Raw genomic sequence first — 18,799 nt, 5'->3', positions numbered from 1 at the left:
AAATTTCCCAGTTGGCTAGTGTGTTACACGCAAACGCTGGCATGGTGTATATGAGAGGCATGTAAGTGTAAAGTATTATTGTTATGTCAGGTATTTCCGCTGAGTAAAAATTCTGCTGAGGGGCCACGGAAATAGATGACAAACCCCTTCTGCAACCTCTGCCTTTATCAGAGTGTTTTATTTTCCAACAACACAATAAAATGTGTGTTCCTCTTTCTAACATACTTTCAACTGGAGCACGTTGCACCGTGAATAAATAGCTTACAGCTGGTCGGAGCGAAAAGTGGATCGGGGGAGATGCGGGGTTGGGAGCCCTGTTCTGAGGAACTCACAATTCCAATGCGCCCTTTTCCCAGGGTTTTCTCATCATTCCAAAATGTGCAGCAAGCTGGCAGGTCAGATGGTGCTAGTTCTCCTTCTCCCACCCCCCATCATTGCCAGCTGCTACACTGCATTAAAAAGACAGCAACAGATACAGTAAATGCTTCCATGTGTTACTTATCCATGAAAAGAACAGGAGGACTTGTGGCACCTTAGAGACTAACCAATTTATTTGAGCATAAGCTTTCGTGAGCTACAGCTCACTTCATCGGATGCATGCAGTGGAAAATACAGTGGGGAGATTTATATACACACAGAACATGAAAAAATGGGTGTTACCATACACACTGTAAGGAGAGTGATCACTTAAGATGAGCTATTACCAGCAGGAGAGTGGGGGGAGAAAAATTTTTGTAGTGATAATCAAGGTAGCCCATTTCCAGCAGTTAACAGGAACATCCGAGGAGCAGTGGGGTGTGGGGGTGGGGGATAAACATGGGGAAATAGTTTTACTTTGTGTAATGACTCAACCACTCCCAGTCTCTATTCAAGCCTAAGTTAATTGTATCCAGTTTGCAAATTAATTCCAATTCAGCAATCTCTCGCTGGAGTCTGTTTTTGAAGTTTTTTTGTTGAAGAATTGCCACTTTTAGGTCTGTAATCGAGTGACCAGAGAGATCGAAGTGTTCTCCGACTGGTTTATGAATGTTATAATTCTTGACATCTGATTTGTGTCCATTTATTCTTTTACGTAGAGACTGTCCAGTTTGACCAATGTACATGGCCGAGGGGCATTGCTGGCACATGATGCCATATATCACATTGGTGGATGTGCAGGTGAACGAGCCTCTGATAGTGTGGCTGATGTGATTAGGCCCTGTGATGGTGTCCCCTGAATAGATATGTGGGCACAGTTGGCAACAGGCTTTGTTGCAAGGGTAGGTTCCTGGGTTAGTGGTTCTGTTGTGTGGTGTGTGGTTGCTGGTGAGTATTTGCTTCAGGTTGGGGGGCTGTCTGTAAGCAAGGACTGGCCTGTCTCCTAAGATCTGTGAGAGTGATGGGTCGTCCTTCAGGATAGGTTGTAGATCCTTGACGATATGTTGGCCGTCATGTGCCAGCAATGCCCCTCTACCATGTACATTGGTCAAAGTCTGTGGAAGGGAAGCTCGTTTGCTTGGTTTTTCTTTCTGTTCAAATGCTCATGCTGCTCCTCTGTTTATCCAGTGCCCAGTGATCCAGACTGAGCAGGCAGGGGAGGAATTTCTTTGGAGACAAATCACATGTTTTTTACTCCTGGACAAACAGCTTTGGTAGCAGTGAATTGCTGGGGGAAGGAGAGAATCTGGAGCCCTCTCTGGGCATAAGGATGGGTGCGGTGCAGGCAAAGAGGAAAGGTGGGAGCCTGTTATCCATTCACAAGGCCAGGTGCTGCTCAGGGGAAAGAGGAACGTTGTCTTTTTGTATCAGTCGTTTCTTTCAGCGTCTCGTCCTCAGCGTCTCTACATGTAACGAACATCTGCTCCAAACAGCAGGAAGTTCTAGGAGAGAGATCATGATGTAAGCCACTGGCAAAGCCTTTCCTTTGGTCACAGAACAGCAGAGCCCACCTGCATTCGGCGGTAAATGCCGGGCTCTCTTTAATCAGGGAATATGTACTCTAGAGCAGCAAGCCGGTAAGCATGTGTGTATGGTGCACGCTGCAGGCCATGAAGAGTGTGAGTTGGCTTCACATCAGAGGGAAATCCATGTTTCTCCCCAGCTATTGTTCCCAAGTTTATATTTATTCAGCATTGTGTGAGCAGCTGTTTCTCTGTTTCTGTCATTGGCACTTTACTCCTTCGCCCTAGGCTGGACGTGCTGCAATAGTCACAGGCACCGACAGTCTCATGCTGCTTTGCTTTGGAAGAGCTTTACAAACGTGCCTGGCCAACACCCAATGGACTCAGTTCCTTAACATGTTACATTTCCTTAGTTCCTCTCATGCTGAGGGATCCCAACTACTTCACAAGGTCTGGGCTCGATCCAAGCCCCGTTGAAATTAACAGGACTCCTTGCGCTGATATCAGTGTGCATTGGCTTGAGCCCTGTATGTGCACCCAAAGCCACTGGAATGCAGCCACTGCTAACATGGGGGTGGGGACAGGGAAGGATGCCACCCAATAGAAAACCCACACATAGCACATCGCAAGACTGTGTGTTAGTGATGGTGGAGATGGTGGGAATTTAGGGCCAAAAATCACAGCAAATCTCTGCTCTTTATAAATTTCTTTGGAGACAAATCACATGTTTTTTACTCCTGGACAAACAGCTTTGGTAGCAGTGAATTGCAGGGGGAGGGAGAGAATCTGGAGCCCTCTCTGGGCATGAGGATGGGTGCGGTGCAGGCAAAGAGGAAAGGTGGGAGCCTGTTATCCATTCACAAGGCCAGGTGCTGCTCAGGGGAAAGAGGAGCGTTGTCTTTTCATATCTGTCGTTTCTTTCAGCGTCTTGTTTTTAAGGTCAGGCTTGACAAAGCCCTGGCTGGGATGATTTAGTTGGGGATTGGTCCTGCTTTGAGCAGGGGGTTGGACTAGAACCTCCTGAGGTCCCTTCCTACCCTGATATTCTATTCTATGATTGAGAGCTGTGTGAAATTTAAGACCAGATTTTCAGAAAACACAAAACCACATGTACATTTGCATGCTGACTCTGAACGTTCAGTTCTGGGATTGGTGTGCAACTATACTTGTGCAATTGTGAAAATCTGGACCCTGACGCTCAGGGCTGAGACCAGCTCAGTTCCTAAGTTCTTGTCTGAGAGACACTTCCCACCCCCGTCTGCCCACTCCCAGTAAATCCCAAGGAAATCCAGGGATGTATCTTGGGTAGACCGAGGGCTTTATATGAACCTGGGCACCCATGGAGTCTGTGTGTTGCTTGACCATGAGTCCTGACACTTGGACTCATGATCTATCCTGTCTGGGAACCTCTCATTCTCCTCCCTTAGTACAGACCAGCTTCTCCCTGCCAGCTAGCACCAACTAATCAGGGCGATTCCTGCCTGTTCCCCTGCCTGTGAACGGCACTGCTCCTCCTCACAGCACTTCCATCAACCTGGGTGTCAGCTCAGAGACCCCTTCCTTCCCTCTCCAGCCCTACTCACCCCCCGCAAGAGCTTCACTAGTGATGAAAAGGGTTTATTAGGCCACCTCGCCTTCCCCTGCCCTTCCCTGGGCCTATACTAAGGTATCCAGTGGTGGTTGCTCCAGGCATGGCTCACACCTTGCTCCTCACTCTGATCCGTCCTGCCGTTGGCATTAGTTGTTGCCCCAAATTATTGCCCAGGTGCCCCTTTGCCCAGCACAGGGGATTGTGTTCACTGACCTGGCGGGGCTGTATGACGAGGTTGGAGAGCTGGACGCGAGCCGGCAGTGGGAGAGGGAAGCCCTCCCTGAGTAGCGCTGCAAAATAAAACATTCATGAGAGCAATGGTGGGGCAGAACAATCAGAGTCGCTGTGGGGTTGTGCAGCGAACCAGGCACCATCGACTCACACCTGCCCAGCCCTGCCCCCATGTTAGCACCCTGCTCCCTGGGGGAAGGAGCTGGGAGCCCCCCCAGCAGCTGCCTAAGCGGGGAGACTTCTCGCATGCCGCTCTGCCCCTGCACACACACACAGGCGCTGGTCCCAGTGCTCTGGCCCTGCGAGCTGCAGAACGAGAAGCAGCACGTTAGGGAGACGGGATCTGGAAGGCATTACGACGTGCGCCGTTCCCATTCTTTCCACTGTGTTCTCTTCCCTGCGTGTCACTGCTCCGAGATGGACTCTATCCAGCCCCCCACCCTGTGTGTGCAGCAGGCCCAGGATGCTGGTGGAAGCTCCGGGATCTAGGTCTCCTCTGCCTGCGGCAGCTTCTGCCCACTGCTGATAAGTGAGGTGTCAGGGCTCTGGTCTGATGCAGATACCCTTGGGCCCGCCAGCCCCTCACCGTTAATGCGTGGGATCAGGATGCTGGAGCCATAGAAGTTCATGAGTACCTGCAGCAGCTGCACCTGGGGATGCAAGGGAGAGCGTAACCCTCTGCAGCTGGCAGCAGAGGAGGTCCTGGGAGAGGGGGTGGCTGCACGTTAGGGGGCCAGGAACTCGGTAAGAATCTGCTTGAACCAAGGAGACGAAACACAGGGGCCGTCCTGGAAACTAACCGAGTCCAACAGACTGCAACATCCTGGGCTAGGGAAGCATCGTCCCCGGGCCCACAGGCAGGCCCGGTGGGGGTGCACAGGCTCCTGGGTCTCAGGCGGCATGTCTATACTGCACGCTAAGCCTGGCTGGGCTGGGGGACTCAGTGGTTCCAAGCCCATGTTGAGCAACCGCACTGCCCTGTAACCCTGGGCTTGTGATTACTGCACCGGGGTCTCCCAGCTGGGCTAACGCATCCACACTGCTCTACGCAGACCGTCTGACTCAGGCCTGCAGCTTGACCTCCACCCACACTGCAAAATGACAGGGCTTTGACCCAAGCCCCCGAGGGGTCCCAGAAGGGGACCCAGTCCCCTAGCAGGGTCCCAGGACCCGGGTCCTGAGTGCTTGCTGATGGAAGGGGGGGCTGAAACCTGAGTGCCAGCCTGGGCTGAGGGTGCAGTGTAGACCCACGCACGCACTCCTGGTGCTCAAGGGAGGAGGAAGGGATGGGCCTGCGGAAGTTTCCCAGAAGCGCTGACCCAGCAGGTGGAGGAGGGGCGCAGCGTGGACATCACCTCACCGCTTTAGATCGGGCTAGAGTCTTTCTGCCGGCGAGCCCAGCTTGGGACCCCCGGTGGCTGGAAGGGAGTCACAGTGCACCAGCCACTGGCAACCCTACTTCCCGGGGGCAGGGTGGGGGGCACCTCTGAAGCGACGATGGAGTCCAGAGCGTCCTGGGAGATGAGACGAACCCCGGCGGTGCAGCTCCTCTTGCACCCTGGCTGGAACTTACAGCTGCCCTGGCCCGGCGGCACCCCCACAGAATGGAGGCAGTGGGGCGCCATCTCCCCTCCCCCGGGAGCCCTCCCTTGGGGGCACACCCAGAGGTGTGAATCAAGCCCAGCAGCTCCTCCAAGCAGAGCCTGGGTGAAGTCCCTCCAAGGAGAACTCACAGAGAAAAGGCCGACGTCCGAGTGCTTCAGTGACAGCTGCAGCCTGCAGAAAAACACGGAGACTTGGCACGTCCCTCGCGTAGGGAGCTCTACTGTCAGGGCTCGGCCCCAGGAGGGGGCTCGCGTCTGAACCCCACCCGCAGCCAGCCCGGCCTTTAAAGAGAGTGGAATGGCTGCCAAGCAGAGCGCTGCCGTCCCTCTGTGATAGCAGCAGGCACTGGAGTGCGGCCAGGAGCAGGCCCTGGGCAGCGATGGGCACGGCTGGCTTGGGTGCAGGGTGTGGTGCAGCCAAAGGCAGGCCCTGGGCAGTGATACTCGGGCACTGTGGGGAGGCCGGAGGCGGGCCCTGGGCAGTGATACTCGGATACTGGGGGGCGGCCGGAGGCGGGCCCTGGGCAGTGATACTCGGGTACTGGGGGGCGGCCGGAGGCGGGCCCTGGGCAGTGATACTCGGGTGCTGTGGTGATACTCGGGTACTGTGGGGCGGCCAGAGGCAGGCCCTGGGCAGTGATACTCAGGTACTGTGGGACGGCCGGGGGCGGGCCCTGGGCAGGGATACTCGGGCACTGTGGTGATACTCGGGCACTGTGGGGTGGCTGGGGGCGGGCCCTGGGCAGTGATACTCGGGTACTGTGGTGATACTCAGGTACTGTGGGACGGCCGGGGGCAGGCCCTGGGCAGTGATACTCGGGTACTGTGGGACGGCCGGGGGCAGGCCCTGGGCAGTGATACTCGGGTGCTGTGGTGATACTCGGGTACTGTGGGGCGGCCGGGGGCGGGCCCTGGGCAGTGATACTCGGGTACTGTGGTGATACTCAGGTACTGTGGGACGGCCGGGGGCAGGCCCTGGGCAGTGATACTCGGGTACTGTGGTGATACTCAGGTACTGTGGGACGGCCGGGGGCGGGCCCTGGGCAGGGATACTCGGGTACTGTGGTGATACTCAGGTACTGTGGGACGGCCGGGGGCAGGCCCTGGGCAGTGATACTCGGGTACTGTGGTGATACCCGGGTACTGTGGGGCGGCCGGGGGCGGGCCCTGGGCAGGGATACTCGGGTACTGTGGTGATACTCAGGTACTGTGGGACGGCCGGGGGCGGGCCCTGGGCAGGGATACTTGGGTACTGTGGTGATACTCGGGTACTGTGGGGCGGCCGGGGGCGGGCCCTGGGCAGGGATACTCGGGTGCTGTGGTGCGGCCGGGGCTGGCGGTGCACTGTGATACTCAGTGTTGTGTTTGCTGTAATGCCCAGGCACGCTGGGAGGAGTGAAGGTCACATACCAGGGGAGCTGGGAGTTTGAATCCCACAGCTTTCATCCCAGCTTCGTCACTCCCCCGCCCTCTGTGACCCCTGGCCTTCACCGGCAGGTACAGGGCCAAATTCAGCTCAGATGCAAGCCAGTGCAACTGGCCTGTCGCCAATGTAGCTTACACAAGGGCTGCATTTACCCCACCAATAAGGCCATGGCCACAGCTAGCCCACTAGCCAGCAGGGAGTCTGGCAGCTCTGGGATGCTTCTCAGCCTCCTTCTCACCCTCTCCCTGCCCTCACCCCCAGAACGGAAACTCCGACACCTCCTGGGCCCTGCAGAAAGTTTAGCCGTATCCTCTGGCAGCGCCGTTCCCCAGGATCCACGCTGCTCTCAGAGACGCCCTGCTCTCTATCAAGCCTTTACGAGCCTCTTATGACCTGACGGCGGCTTAGCAGGGAAGGACAAAGGTTGAACTCCCCTCCACCCCCACCCCGACCCTCGCTGTGGCTCCTACCTGCCAAGCTCCAGGGTCCCACCTATCTGGGCAGAGGTCACCATAATTTTGACTGAAACGCTGCTGGTCTAGGAATAGGAGAAGTGACGTCAGTTCCCGTGAGACTGGGACTGTGAATGCAGAGGCCCTTCCCTGGGATCGGGGAGCCAGGAGAGAGATCTGGCTCCTGCAGGGGAAGGGCTGGGCACAGCCTGCACTGTCACCTTGCTGACAGCACGTGGAGCCACGCTGGCCCGGGGAGGAGACCAGAGCGGCTGTGCTGGGAAAGGCAGTCAGGCAGGTTATGTGGGGGGTCCCTCTCCTCTCCTGCTGGAGGAATGCAGTAGGGTTGCTGCACTTGGCAAAGGGATGGGGCCCAGCTCATGGCCAATCCAGTCCCAGCCGATCCCAGCAGGAGTCAGCTCGCTAGAGGGGGAGACACAGGGATATGCGCTTAGGAGAGCTAGCAGCTATTCCAGGTCCATATGCCAGATCCCTCCTCTATCATCAGCAGGGCAACCACACTAAGGTCTCTCCACCCAGGGCCAATATCCATAAGCCATGCCCAGACTTACCACGCTGAGGAGGAAGACGGGGACAAAGGAGGAGTTGGGTAGGATAACGTATGCTTGGATATCCACAACAGGTGTAAGCGACAAGTTCCCAGGCGCGATGGTCAGGAACGGAGCAGAAGAGGTTTTAATCCTGAGCTTCATCAGCTTGTCTGGGTACATCTTCTCCAGCTGGGGACGGAGCAGAGGAGAGCCAGTCAGCACCGGGGAAGGTGACGACAGATTTGCACAAGCTCAGTACCGTGATAAAGCAAAGTCCCTGAGAAATGGAATCTGATGCAGCCTTTAATCAAACAACACATCATGTTCCTCCTGTGACCATCGCCCCACCTCAACATTTCCAGACATGTCTTTCCTGAAGACCCCTTTCCTGAGGCCACCCCCAGCAAACCACGGTGCCCAGTCGTTTGTGTGTGGCAGGCCAGCAGCTGGCTCAGTACCGACGCTCTCTCAGGGGAGCAGGACACGTACCTGGGGAATGAAGGCTGAAAAAGTGGAGGTGTTCAAATGGAATTTAATCTCCTTCGGAATCTGTGGCAGGAGAAACACAAATGGTGCCGGAGGGTCAATTCAACAGAGCAATGACCTGCCGTATGGAATGACAAGTGGAAGAGCCGGAGGCAAAATCAGCCACCAAACCCACCTCCGCTATCCTCAATAACCTAAGCCTACTGCTGTGTAAAGCCGGGCCCAGTATGAACCTGGTACGTGACCTGGTCAGGCAGGGAAAGTGACGCTACACCTCAGGTGGGTTATTAGACTTTCCTGTCCGACCTAACTCCACTGGGAGTGGCATGTTTATGATAGGCCTGTCACGCTGGAATTAAGACCTGCAGAGGTGACCACAGCTGATGCCCAGGGCCCCGTCTGAGAGTGAGAGAATTGCCTGCATCCATCCTGAGGGCGGTTGCAGCCCAAGGCCTGAAAGTGGATGGGCTCAGGGGTGCCATTAGCCCAGGAACTGTGACTAACCACCCCACCTCCTTCTCCAGCAGCCATAGCCCAGGGTTTGTGGGACCCTCCCTGAGTGGTGAGACGAGCTCTCAATCCCATGTCTGCCAGCAGCAAGGTGGGATCTGCCTCTAAGGGCGGGTCCCCGTGAGATCTTGCCTTTTACCCTGTCAGGGGATGACTGCAAGCACCACATGTGGTGCCCGATGAGAGAGAAAACATCCCCCACTGACTTACCCCAGCACCCCTGCCCCTACCCATCTTGTACTCATATGGCCCTCACCACCAGTGTCTGAGCGCCATGCAGTCCTCAATGGGTTGATCTCACCCTCACCCCATGCAGTAGGGTGATTCAACCATTTCACAGATGGGCCGGAGAGACTCAGCGACATGACCAAGGAAGCTTGTGGTTGAGATGGGAATGGAACCCAGGTCTCCTGAGTCCCACAACCCCTTACCATGGCATCAGTGATCTCAAAGAGCAGGACCCCGGCCTTGTGGTACACAAAGCCAGCTGTGTTGAAGAAGTAACTGGAGGCTGCGAAGTAAACCATGCGGTCATGATCCACGGGGAAGGCCAGTATGGGAGGAGCAAAGGGGACGGCAGAGCGATGGGCCAGGGAAAAAAATTCACCCTAGTGAGGAAGGAAAGAAAGAATGATGCCTGCGGGAGGGGAGAACAGGGGGAGCTGGAATTCACTTGGTTTTCACTGTCCCAGCTTGGGAGCAAAGCGTTCAGAGGAAGAAAATAAAAACCAGGTCTACCCACCGCTCTCCCCACCCTGCACTCACACCAGAGCATGTTAAAAATAACCCGGGACTGGATCAATATAAAGAATGCTAATGTTTTGGAATGGCCTGGAGCTTGTCATGGGAAGGAGCTCAAGTGCCCTGTACATGACACCAGAGAGGGGTGGATTGCATTTTACTCATTTTACCCATTTTTAGCTGCAGCTAAGTCACTGGAGGCACAGAGAGGTTAAGTGACTCGCCAATGGTCACAATTCCACACTGAGAGTCAGTGGCAGATCTGGGAACAGAATCAATGAGGCCTGAGTTTCAGCCCCTAGCTCCTAGGATGCTCTGGCACCTGGTAGTTGATGCTCCAGGCCCTCGCTAGGCAGAAATGCTAATGGAACGTACATATATTCTTCACTGATCCCCCCAGGGTTGTGTGTGTCCCTCAGTTCCCATCTCACCTTCAGATTCACATCCAGAGATTGGGCTGTTGCCGCGGGAGGTGCAACCAGGGAGTAATCAATCCCAGCCACCTTGTCTATCTTTGCTGTGACTACAGAACAGGAGAGACACAAACCCGATGGGCTGAGATGCCAGTGGAAATCACTGGGGGGTGAGCTGTTCCCTCTCTCTAGCTGGGACTCACAGAGCAGCAAGCCAGTGAGGAGTTACCAGTGGCATGGGGAGTTAGGGAGCCAGGTTTATTCTCCCTCAGCTCAGTTCAGAGCAAAGAGACAGGGTTTTTCTGTAGCTACCAGCTCTGGGAACTAGCCCTCAGCCCGGAGAGTCAAGCTGGGTCCTTTCTGCTAAGGACACCTGCAGTCCCAACGTCTGGGGAGCCCTGGGCCTGGTCCTGCCATGCTCCCCAGAGGCTGCAGGGAGGAGGCAGGGCTTTGCACCCTCCTGTCCTGAGAGCAGCTGACTACATACAGAGGGGGACAGCCTCCACCAGGCAGCTCACACGGTCCCTTTGGGGTGATGTGGTGCCCCATGGCCCTCAGTGTGGGCCAGAGGCTAAATGCGGGGTGAAAAACAGTGTTCCATGGCATGTGCCTGGCCTGGGGGAAAGACTTGTAAAAATCCAAAGCCATCATCATGTTGTACCTGGCAGAGTCTGGAGATAGGGCTGCAGCTTGGTGGTGACAGAGCTGGTCACTGCTTCGCAGACCTGTGGAAAACAGAGGTGACCCCTTGGTGACTGACCAGCAGCTCTGTCTGAGTCACACACCGAGTGGCAAGTCCTCAAACCGCCTCTCAGTTTCTGCAATGCTGCACAACTTTTTTACTTATGCAAAAGCCTGTGTTTGCACACGCAAGTGACATTTCTGCCTGCAAATGAGGCAGCGGTCTGGCTGACTGCCCAACATGCATGCATGCATCGTGTAGGGGGGGGGAGAGGGGGGCTGCGTGCGCAAATATTTGCTCATGCAAACAACTCCAAGCACAGCCTAGTGGCTCAGTTGAGCTCCTTTGAAAAGGGTCTCACTTGTGACCTAAGTCCCAGTTCTATGTTCTAGACTGGACATGTTGGAGAATATGTACGTGGAATCCAACCTGCTCTGGATGAGCTCTGATCACTGGACCTCTATGTCCAAAGCTCCACCATGCAGACTGGAAGTTTGGCTGTTCACCAAATGCAGCACTCATGCCCCAGGCAGCACATGGGGGGCGGGGGTGTCTTTAACTTACTGCTCCTGGGTAAGCCAGGCTGGGTAGCCAAGTTTTTAGCCTACCCAGGCAACCAGAAAGGGCTAATTCAGCCTTGCCTGGGGAGGGGGAGAGAAACAGCTCGATGGAGTGGGATGATAAAACCCAAAGGGCTCTGTGCTCTCAGCGACAGCACGCTATTGACTCTCCTCGCCCAGCTCCAGGGGCTCGGCAGAAATGCCACTTCGGTGTTACTGGGAGACTGAACCAGCGTGTACAGCGTGGTCGGAAATGGACTGCAGGGAATAACCCTGCCAATGCACTAGAATACCTGCTGGGGATCTTCTCCAGTCCCGTTTCCCGTAAGGACCCAGAAACCGCCGCGCTGGATCGGACCATTGGTCTTTCCAGTCTGGCCTCTGGCCTGCAGCAGTGGCCAAGAGCAATAGCCAGTGCTTCACAAGACAGGGGCATGGTAACCAGAAAACAAAGAGCTGAGCACAAGGGGGGAATTCCCTCGAGAGGTAGGAGGCAGGAGCTGTCCGGTTACTATTCTAGTCCACGGGTCCCCGTTATCCATCATGTGATCAGCTCACGCTCACACCTGTTAGGTGTCAAACCAGTTCTTTTCCCTCCTCTCTGCTGTACAGCTTGTGAACGGGAAGGTGTGTTCCTTCCCCCAGCTATGCAGAGACAGGACACATCCACGCAGGGCCCTGGAGTGCCAAAACCTGGCCTGAGACTGATGGGGAAATGGGAAAGGTTTGTTGGGGGCTGAGTCATATAACAGCCCTTGTGCATGCATATACCCTCCTCGTGCACAGAGTGTGTCAAGGGGGAGCCAGCCCAGCGGAGCGTGGGAAGGGGAGAGAGGTAAAGCAACGGAGGTTCAGCTCTGCAGGGTGTGGGCAAGTCCCTGAGACAGACAGGGAGCTGGGGGGTGCAGGGAGTTAGGGTGAGAGACGGGATGCACCCCCTGTTCTAAGGAGGGGAAACAAAGCATCTCCGTGACTTCCTTGGGACAGGCATGAGCAGATTAACCAGGGAACATGGGAACCGGTGCTATAGAGCAGGGGGCTAGGCCTCTGCCTAAGGGAAGTTTCTCGCATGTGGTGATGGGGACCCTGATGTGCTGCAAAAGGAGCAGGAGGGGAGTTACTGAGAGATTCTCACCCCGTCTCCAATGTTCCCCAGCAGTGTCCCCTCCAGAGAGGCAGGAGACAAAAGCCTTAAACAGAAGCACCTCTCTGATAGGCCCGGGCTTTGCTTCGAATGACAGCCCATCTGCTCCAAGGGCTTCCAGATGGCCCTTAAAAAGCCACTAGATGGCACTAAAAGTAGCTCAATACAATCAGTCCAGCATTTTAAATCTATTGTATAAATGGACTTTTCCCTGTTCTCCAACTGCCTCCTTCCTGAATGAGGTTCACATCAAGAGCTGTAGCAAGTCGGGCCAGTTAGCCATGTAGCAATTATTTCTAACAGCTTGTTTCCACGTCTTGGTGCAGGTTTCCTGAGGGTAGGCTATTGTACTGTGCTGTAGGTACCCGGGTGTTGCCACTGCGCCCCATTAAAATAAGCCAGTAAATGACTGTAAATCCAGCAATGAGAATTTCTACCCCAAAGCTCCTAAAAATCTCTACGAGTGACAGGCCGTTGAAAGCCTCGCTCTAAGTGGGCTCTCTCTTTTGATCTGAGCTTGGCTGAGGCATGCGATCTAATTAACGACCCCGGGAAAAGAAAAGTCTTTGTTAATTGAGACCAATGATATTAGGCATCGGCAAATGTTGCAAGTTTAGAATTCCATAAGAACTGTGCACTGCCGAGGTGACTGCAGTTTATGTGTTTTTTCACGATACTTTGCAGCACTGATCTCTGTACCGCACACCTCTCCCCAAGAACTCGAGCTCCAGGACACCCCCCGCGCCCCGAGCTCTTGCCTGAGAGCAAGAGCGTGTGGACACAGACCATTTGGAAATCATGTCAGTGCCGCAGGAGAGCTGGACAGTGGACGAGGGGTCACTATCAAGAGTTGGTATTCTGTGCTCCTAGCATATCGTACCTTGCCTTCCATGGTCCTCCTGAAGCTGGACTCAATCTTCTTGTGAAAGAGATTGTACAGCCAGCTATGGAGAAAAACACAGTGCGATCAAGTCATGCTCCTGCCCATGGGAGGATATCGGAGGAGCGTTTCCTTGGAAAGGGGCGACACTAGAGAGGTGTGTGACCGCTGGGCATGTTGTCCCAGGATGGTTTGGATTGAAATCTTTGGCTGCTTTGCTTTGTTTTAATACAATGGCTGCATTTGCAGATAGGCTTGCAAAATGTGCGCACCCAAATTTAGAGATGGGCTGAAAACATGTCTCCTAAAGGGACAACACCGTGGGCCAAATTCAGACCTGGTGCAAGATAATTCATTAGCTCATGATTTGGTTCTGTATGTTTATTTATTAAATTCGTCTTTCACCAACCAATCTCCTGGGCAGTATCAGAGCTTTTCCTTAATTAGCCTCTCTGTGCAGCTACAGGGCCTCTGGGCCAATTACTTCAGGACTCAGTTTACCCCGCTAGCATTTTGTGAAGGAAGGCAGAATTGGAAGGGCTGGCAGTGCTGCTTACAGACCTGTGGGCGCAGCAGAGATGGGCTGAAGGTAACTTATATCCCTGGAGGCCCTTGTAGAAGATGGGCTAATCAACATGACCCCCAAGCCATGACAATTAAGGGCAGTTACATACCCAAACCTGCCCGAAATGTGCACCCGAACGTTGGAGATGTGGGTTCCACACTCCGAGGTGGTAATGGTGGGTCTCCCAGAGGCGTCGCTGCCCAGCTTCAGACCAACAGAGATAGAGAGACCCTCAACCTTCAGGTCAAATGAACCACTGTCCCTGCTAATGGGAAAGGAAGAAGCAGAAGAGATTGCATTTGCAGGCAGGGGCTCTCCTAAAACCCCTGCACACGCCATATGCTGGTGGAAAGGGCTTGTATGTTAATCCCTGGAGCACTGATTATTCACGAGGAACATCCCTGAGGCTGGAGCAATATTCGGGATACACAGTCACCCTGCGGTTTCCTTTGTCCATCATTATAGCAGGAATTAGAGAGTGGGAAATAACCTGTAAGGCCATTGGTTCCATGCCCAGGATGGAGGCTCACTGCAGGATATTCTCCAGTGCTTCCGACTAACCAGCTCAGAGCATCAGCTTGGGGCTGCCCCATGTCACCTACTAGCTATTTCTAAAGAGGCAGTGGGGGAGAACACAGCAAGAAATTCCCTCCACACTCATCCCCATGGCTCTTCCCCCCGGAGCCACGCGACCGAGCCCCTCAACGGATCACCCAGGGCTGAAGTGCAAAGGCCAGGCTATGTCAGAGGCCAGAGCCTACGAGGGCTTTAGGAGTGACTCTGGAGGAGATCCAGAGAAGAACACAGCCCCCTGCCCAGCACTGCGAGAATGCTGCCCTCCGGAAATGAGAAGCTGGGCTTGGGTACTGCCCTCCAACCATCACTGTGAATACTCACGCCAGGGAGACAGGCCCTATGGGTGACCCCCACCCATGGGTGGGTGTTGGGGCCTGCCTCTCTGTGGATGATGGGCCTGATCCTTCTCTCGCTTATGCTAGTGTAAATCCGGAGTAACCCCACTGATGTCAATGAGGCAGCACTGGTGTAAAACTAGTATGAGAGGAGAATCAGCCCCCTACATGTGGGAAACAAGTTAGTGGGGCAGGAAATGACAAGGAGAAACAAGTGTGTGTGTGTATATGTGTGTGCAGGGGGTCGGGGAGGGCAGATAAAAGAGATGGGGCCGTTTCGGGACACAAAGGGTGCACAGAGCTGGACGGCGCTTACAGAAATCTCTTCTTCACCTTCCACTTCCCCGTCAGCTGGGCAAAGGCGTTGGCAATGGAGACCTTCAGGCCCACGTTGGGGATCAGGGCAATCTGCGAACTCGGCAACTGGAAACTGCGAAGGTTCAGACTGCAAGAGAGAGAAATTCTATCAGCAGAAAACCAGAGCTTCCCCGGGAAAACCCTGAGCACAGGCCTCCATGTCCCCACAGCCACCAGCACTGCTGGTCGCACGGGGCCGAGGACCGAGCAGGTCAGGGTGAACAAACTCCTTTCCTCCCTTGCGAGTGACCCCTCCCAGACAGACTGAGGCACAAGAAGGGGCTGTACCCCTGGGGCTACGCCCCCTTCTGTGAACACAATACTCTGCCGGCCACCCGCCGTTCTCTCAGCGTAGCAAGGTGACCTCGCTCCTGGGAGAGAGCCACAAAGTGCTTTTGCCATCACAGGAACCTGCTTGTGTCAGACGGGCTGGAGGTGGGGGTGGGCTTATTCGCGGTCTCCTGAAAGGAGAGGTCATCCCAGCAGCGCTGGGAGCTCTAGTCAGTGGGCTCTGCTCCCCGGGGAAGGGCTAGCTGTGGAATCAGGCAGGGACAAACTGGGCTGGGGGTAGGTTTTCTTTTTGGCAAAACCCATTGGTCTGATTTTGCACAAACACCATCCCAACCTTGAGTGCCTGGGCTCCAAGTCACATATTACCTGGCTCCGGCTGGGAGGTTTGGATAAATGGGTTTGGCAGAACCACAGCAATTCACTTTCCATCAGGAGCTCTTGCTCCACCTTATTGAACCCTCTTGCACCTGGCTCTCCGGCGGGAGAGGAATGGCCCTCAGGGACATGCCCCACCCTGGGAAGGACTCTGCCCCGCAGCTTGCACTCAGAGCTCGTACTGGGGGCGGGGGACGGCTGCACGTGGAAGCCCCAAGGTCTCACCTGTAGAATGTGTAGCGCACCTTCCCTAAGACCTTGACTTTAAAGGACCCCGAGAAGTCTGGCAGCTTCAGCTTGGCTAATTCCTTCTGCAGGGCAGTGATGCCCTCCTGACGAGCTGCAGGGACACAAAGCGCACGTCACAGGCTGGCCCTTTGCGAGCCAGCTGGATACAGCCCTGGTATATTTGCCATCACACGAGGAAAGTGTCAAAAGGAACAACCAGTTAGTAACTTACCTGCTGATTCAGTAAGTGAAGGGAGCTGGTTTCCATCCCACGTGTGATTATTAGTGCGAAGCCTCAGATTGCGAGAAAGAACCCTAACATTACAGCCTGGGCTGCGCTAAGTGACATTGATTAACCTGGGCCCATGGGGGAAGGCAGCAGCAAGGTGGACAATTGGCACAGGGCAGGCTGCACGGCTGCCAAGGGAAAGGGAATCCAGGAAGTGGGCTGCATGCCAAAACGTGCATGAATTCCAGCTCCTAATGGATGCTAGTGAGCCTCATTCTTCACAGCCCTGTACTCTGGGCAGTCATTTACCCCAGTGCAGAGCAGGGGGAACGCTGGTGTCAAAGAGGCCCCAGATCTGAGTGCTCGCACACGGCACTCACTTTGACAGTGCGGAGCACTGCACAAGGCACAGCCGAGCCGGGTAGGATGGGCCCAGGGTTCTCCTGAGATCAGCACAGGTGTGTGTCCACTGCAACCGGAGGTGGGACTGCTGCTTGCTCTAGCTTGAATTTAGCTAGTGCGGCGAAAAGCAGCAGCGAAGTGCGGCCGCATGGCCCTGGCATGGGTTAGCAACATGAGCATGTACCCAGGCTTTCCGGCGGGCTTGTACAGCCTGCACCAGTCTCCGTGCCGGCGTGTGCTATTTCTAGTCACGTGACCTAGACGAAAGCTAGTGCGAGCTGCAATCACCCCTCTGACTGCAGTGTAGACAGCCCCCGGCTCTAGCTGGGAGGGAAAGGCACTTCCCGCTCTCCAGATAGCTCTTGGGGGGTGGGGAGGGAGGAACTGCGTCTCGTTCAATCCATAACAGGGCTGCATAAGAGCTTGTTCTGTGATTTCACTTCAGTGACGGACTCATCTCAGCCTGGGAGCTCATTGACCTGGGTGAGTCTCTCTGCTCTTCGGGAGCTGGTGTCATGCACTGAAGGAGCGAGACACCTCGCCAGCTAACCAGCCCCATGCGCTGCCAGGATGGGAAGTACACGGGGCAAGAGCTGGGGGCCAAAGGGAGACAGGGAGGGGTCCCCAGCCCCAAAGATCCCTCCAAGCCGGGTTGCAGAGCGCACTCACTTTCCGCCACACTCAGAGAGAATGCAGGGAGGATGCTGCCCATGTAACCACCATGTACCCCACAGAGAAGACGCCTGGAGAGATGCAAGTTCCGAGTGCCCTAATGGGGTTGCCAGGTTTCCTTCCCCGCCTTCACAGGGAGACATTGCCATGAAAAGGCCCATTCCAGAGACTGCCCCAGAAAGGGAACAGGCCACTCCACACGGTCCTGGGACCCATCCTCACAGCTGTGACTAGCACCTGCATGTCATGTCCATCCCACTGGCCGACTGGTTCCTATCGTACTCCCCTTACAATGCATTTTGGGTAGCTGCCCACATGGCCCCCCTCGCCAGGCTCGGTGTGAGACAGACACAAATTAGATTGGGAACCTACCGTAGTCCAGGCCTTTAACAGTGATTCTGGCCACAAAGCCGGGGTTAGTGGCCCTGGTGAGCACCATGCAGATGGCCAGCACCGAGGCAGCCAGGGCCAGGTGACGCGTTGCCATCCTTACAGGAGTGCGGAGGTACCGTCCAGCCACCAAGACGTGCTGAGCTGGCTGCTGGCCGATGCTCCCCTCCGATCCTGCTGCTATAACCGGCGTGTTTATAGCAGGGTGGAAAAGGGAACTGAGAATGGGTGCCAAGAAAGCAGGAAGTTGCTTTCACATTCCTCTGGGGGCCGTCCCCACTTGCACAATTCTCAGCCATGTCCTGCTCTAGGTTCCTCCTCCTGGGGCTGGGGCTGGGCTGGGGCTGGACCACACCCCAGGGGACAGGGCTGCTCGGGGCGCTTGTGCTTTCTGCTTCCTGGCCTGGGGCTCGCTCACTCCTCACTTTGAGAGTTGCTGCTGGGCTCTTGCAGTGTGGGTGACGCCTGGCTCCACGAACAGACACCTGCTGACAGCAGCCCTGCAAGCCACAGGAATGCAGCTGGAAGGGTCTCCATGGATACCAGGGTGGGTCGGGGGAAAGGAGAGGCAAGGACTTTGCCTTCAGCGCCATGCCAACCTCAAATGCCTCCTCACTGCCCTGCCAATTAGAACAAGCGCCTTGCTGGCTCCTGGAGCAGGCTCCGGGATTCAGCCGGGGCTTGGATCTGATTGCTTTCTTGCACTGTATTTTGCCCATTCCACTTTTGCTCCATTGACAGAGGGAAGGGAGCAGGATGGAGGAGTTTATATCTCCGCAGGGACCTGCTAGGTGCTGCTTTCACTAGAGGTTTCTCTGGGCATTTTCTCGCTCATGAGGAGCATTTTACATCTTGTCAAGTCCCCTGGCTGGGAGCAGCTTTTCCCAATTCTTTCTCTCCTCCTGCAGCTTTCTCCTTTTCACAGCCTCAGCAAGCTCCTCCTGGCCCCAGCTCCAGTAGCCAATGGCCTCACCAACCAGCAGTGGCCAGTAAGGGTTCTGTGAGGTGGCCCAGTCAGCACGGAGTGAGCACTGGTGGATGGCATGGGCCAGTCCGGGGAGTTAAGTCTGTCGCTCTTTTACCCCCTCTGCACCCTGGCTAGGCCAGCGAGCAGCCACATTCACTGCACGCGTCTGTGCAGGAAGCCGGTCGGGGCCCGGGATGCCAGGCCTGCAGTGCCATTCTGAAGCCAGGCTGGTAAGGTCCATCTTCACCACAGACTTGCACT

General features: G+C 55.3%; 1 protein-coding gene across 5 annotated transcripts; it reads right to left on the bottom strand.

Annotated features, from left to right (window-relative positions):
• Positions 1 to 544: 544 nt before the first annotated feature.
• On the bottom strand, positions 545 to 17,728 carry LOC144273672 (bactericidal permeability-increasing protein-like). 5 transcript variants are annotated; one of them, XM_077832360.1, is made up of 15 exons: positions 17,554 to 17,728; positions 15,876 to 15,990; positions 14,944 to 15,072; positions 13,826 to 13,981; positions 13,152 to 13,215; positions 10,547 to 10,610; positions 9,904 to 9,995; positions 9,163 to 9,339; positions 8,225 to 8,284; positions 7,757 to 7,924; positions 7,203 to 7,270; positions 5,436 to 5,478; positions 4,289 to 4,352; positions 3,685 to 3,761; positions 545 to 1,859 (listed from the first exon to the last, which is right to left on the bottom strand). In XM_077832360.1, the coding sequence occupies exons 1-15, from the start codon at positions 17,666 to 17,668 to the stop codon at positions 1,821 to 1,823; spliced, it is 1,431 nt and encodes a 476-aa protein (XP_077688486.1). In that variant the 5' UTR covers positions 17,669 to 17,728; the 3' UTR covers positions 545 to 1,820. The 5 variants fall into 5 exon arrangements, 4 of the variants coding, with proteins under 4 accessions (XP_077688486.1, XP_077688485.1, XP_077688487.1 ...); XM_077832359.1 differs by lacking the exon at positions 4,289 to 4,352; XR_013347780.1 differs by lacking the exon at positions 7,203 to 7,270 and having other exon boundaries at positions 1,797 to 1,859.
• Positions 17,729 to 18,799: the final 1,071 nt, after the last annotated feature.

Source organism: Eretmochelys imbricata, chromosome 13, assembly GCF_965152235.1.
Source record: "Eretmochelys imbricata isolate rEreImb1 chromosome 13, rEreImb1.hap1, whole genome shotgun sequence".
NCBI lineage: Eukaryota > Metazoa > Chordata > Testudines > Cheloniidae > Eretmochelys > Eretmochelys imbricata.
The sequence above is the reverse complement of the archived record's forward strand: the minus strand, read 5'-3'. Positions and strand labels throughout refer to the sequence as shown.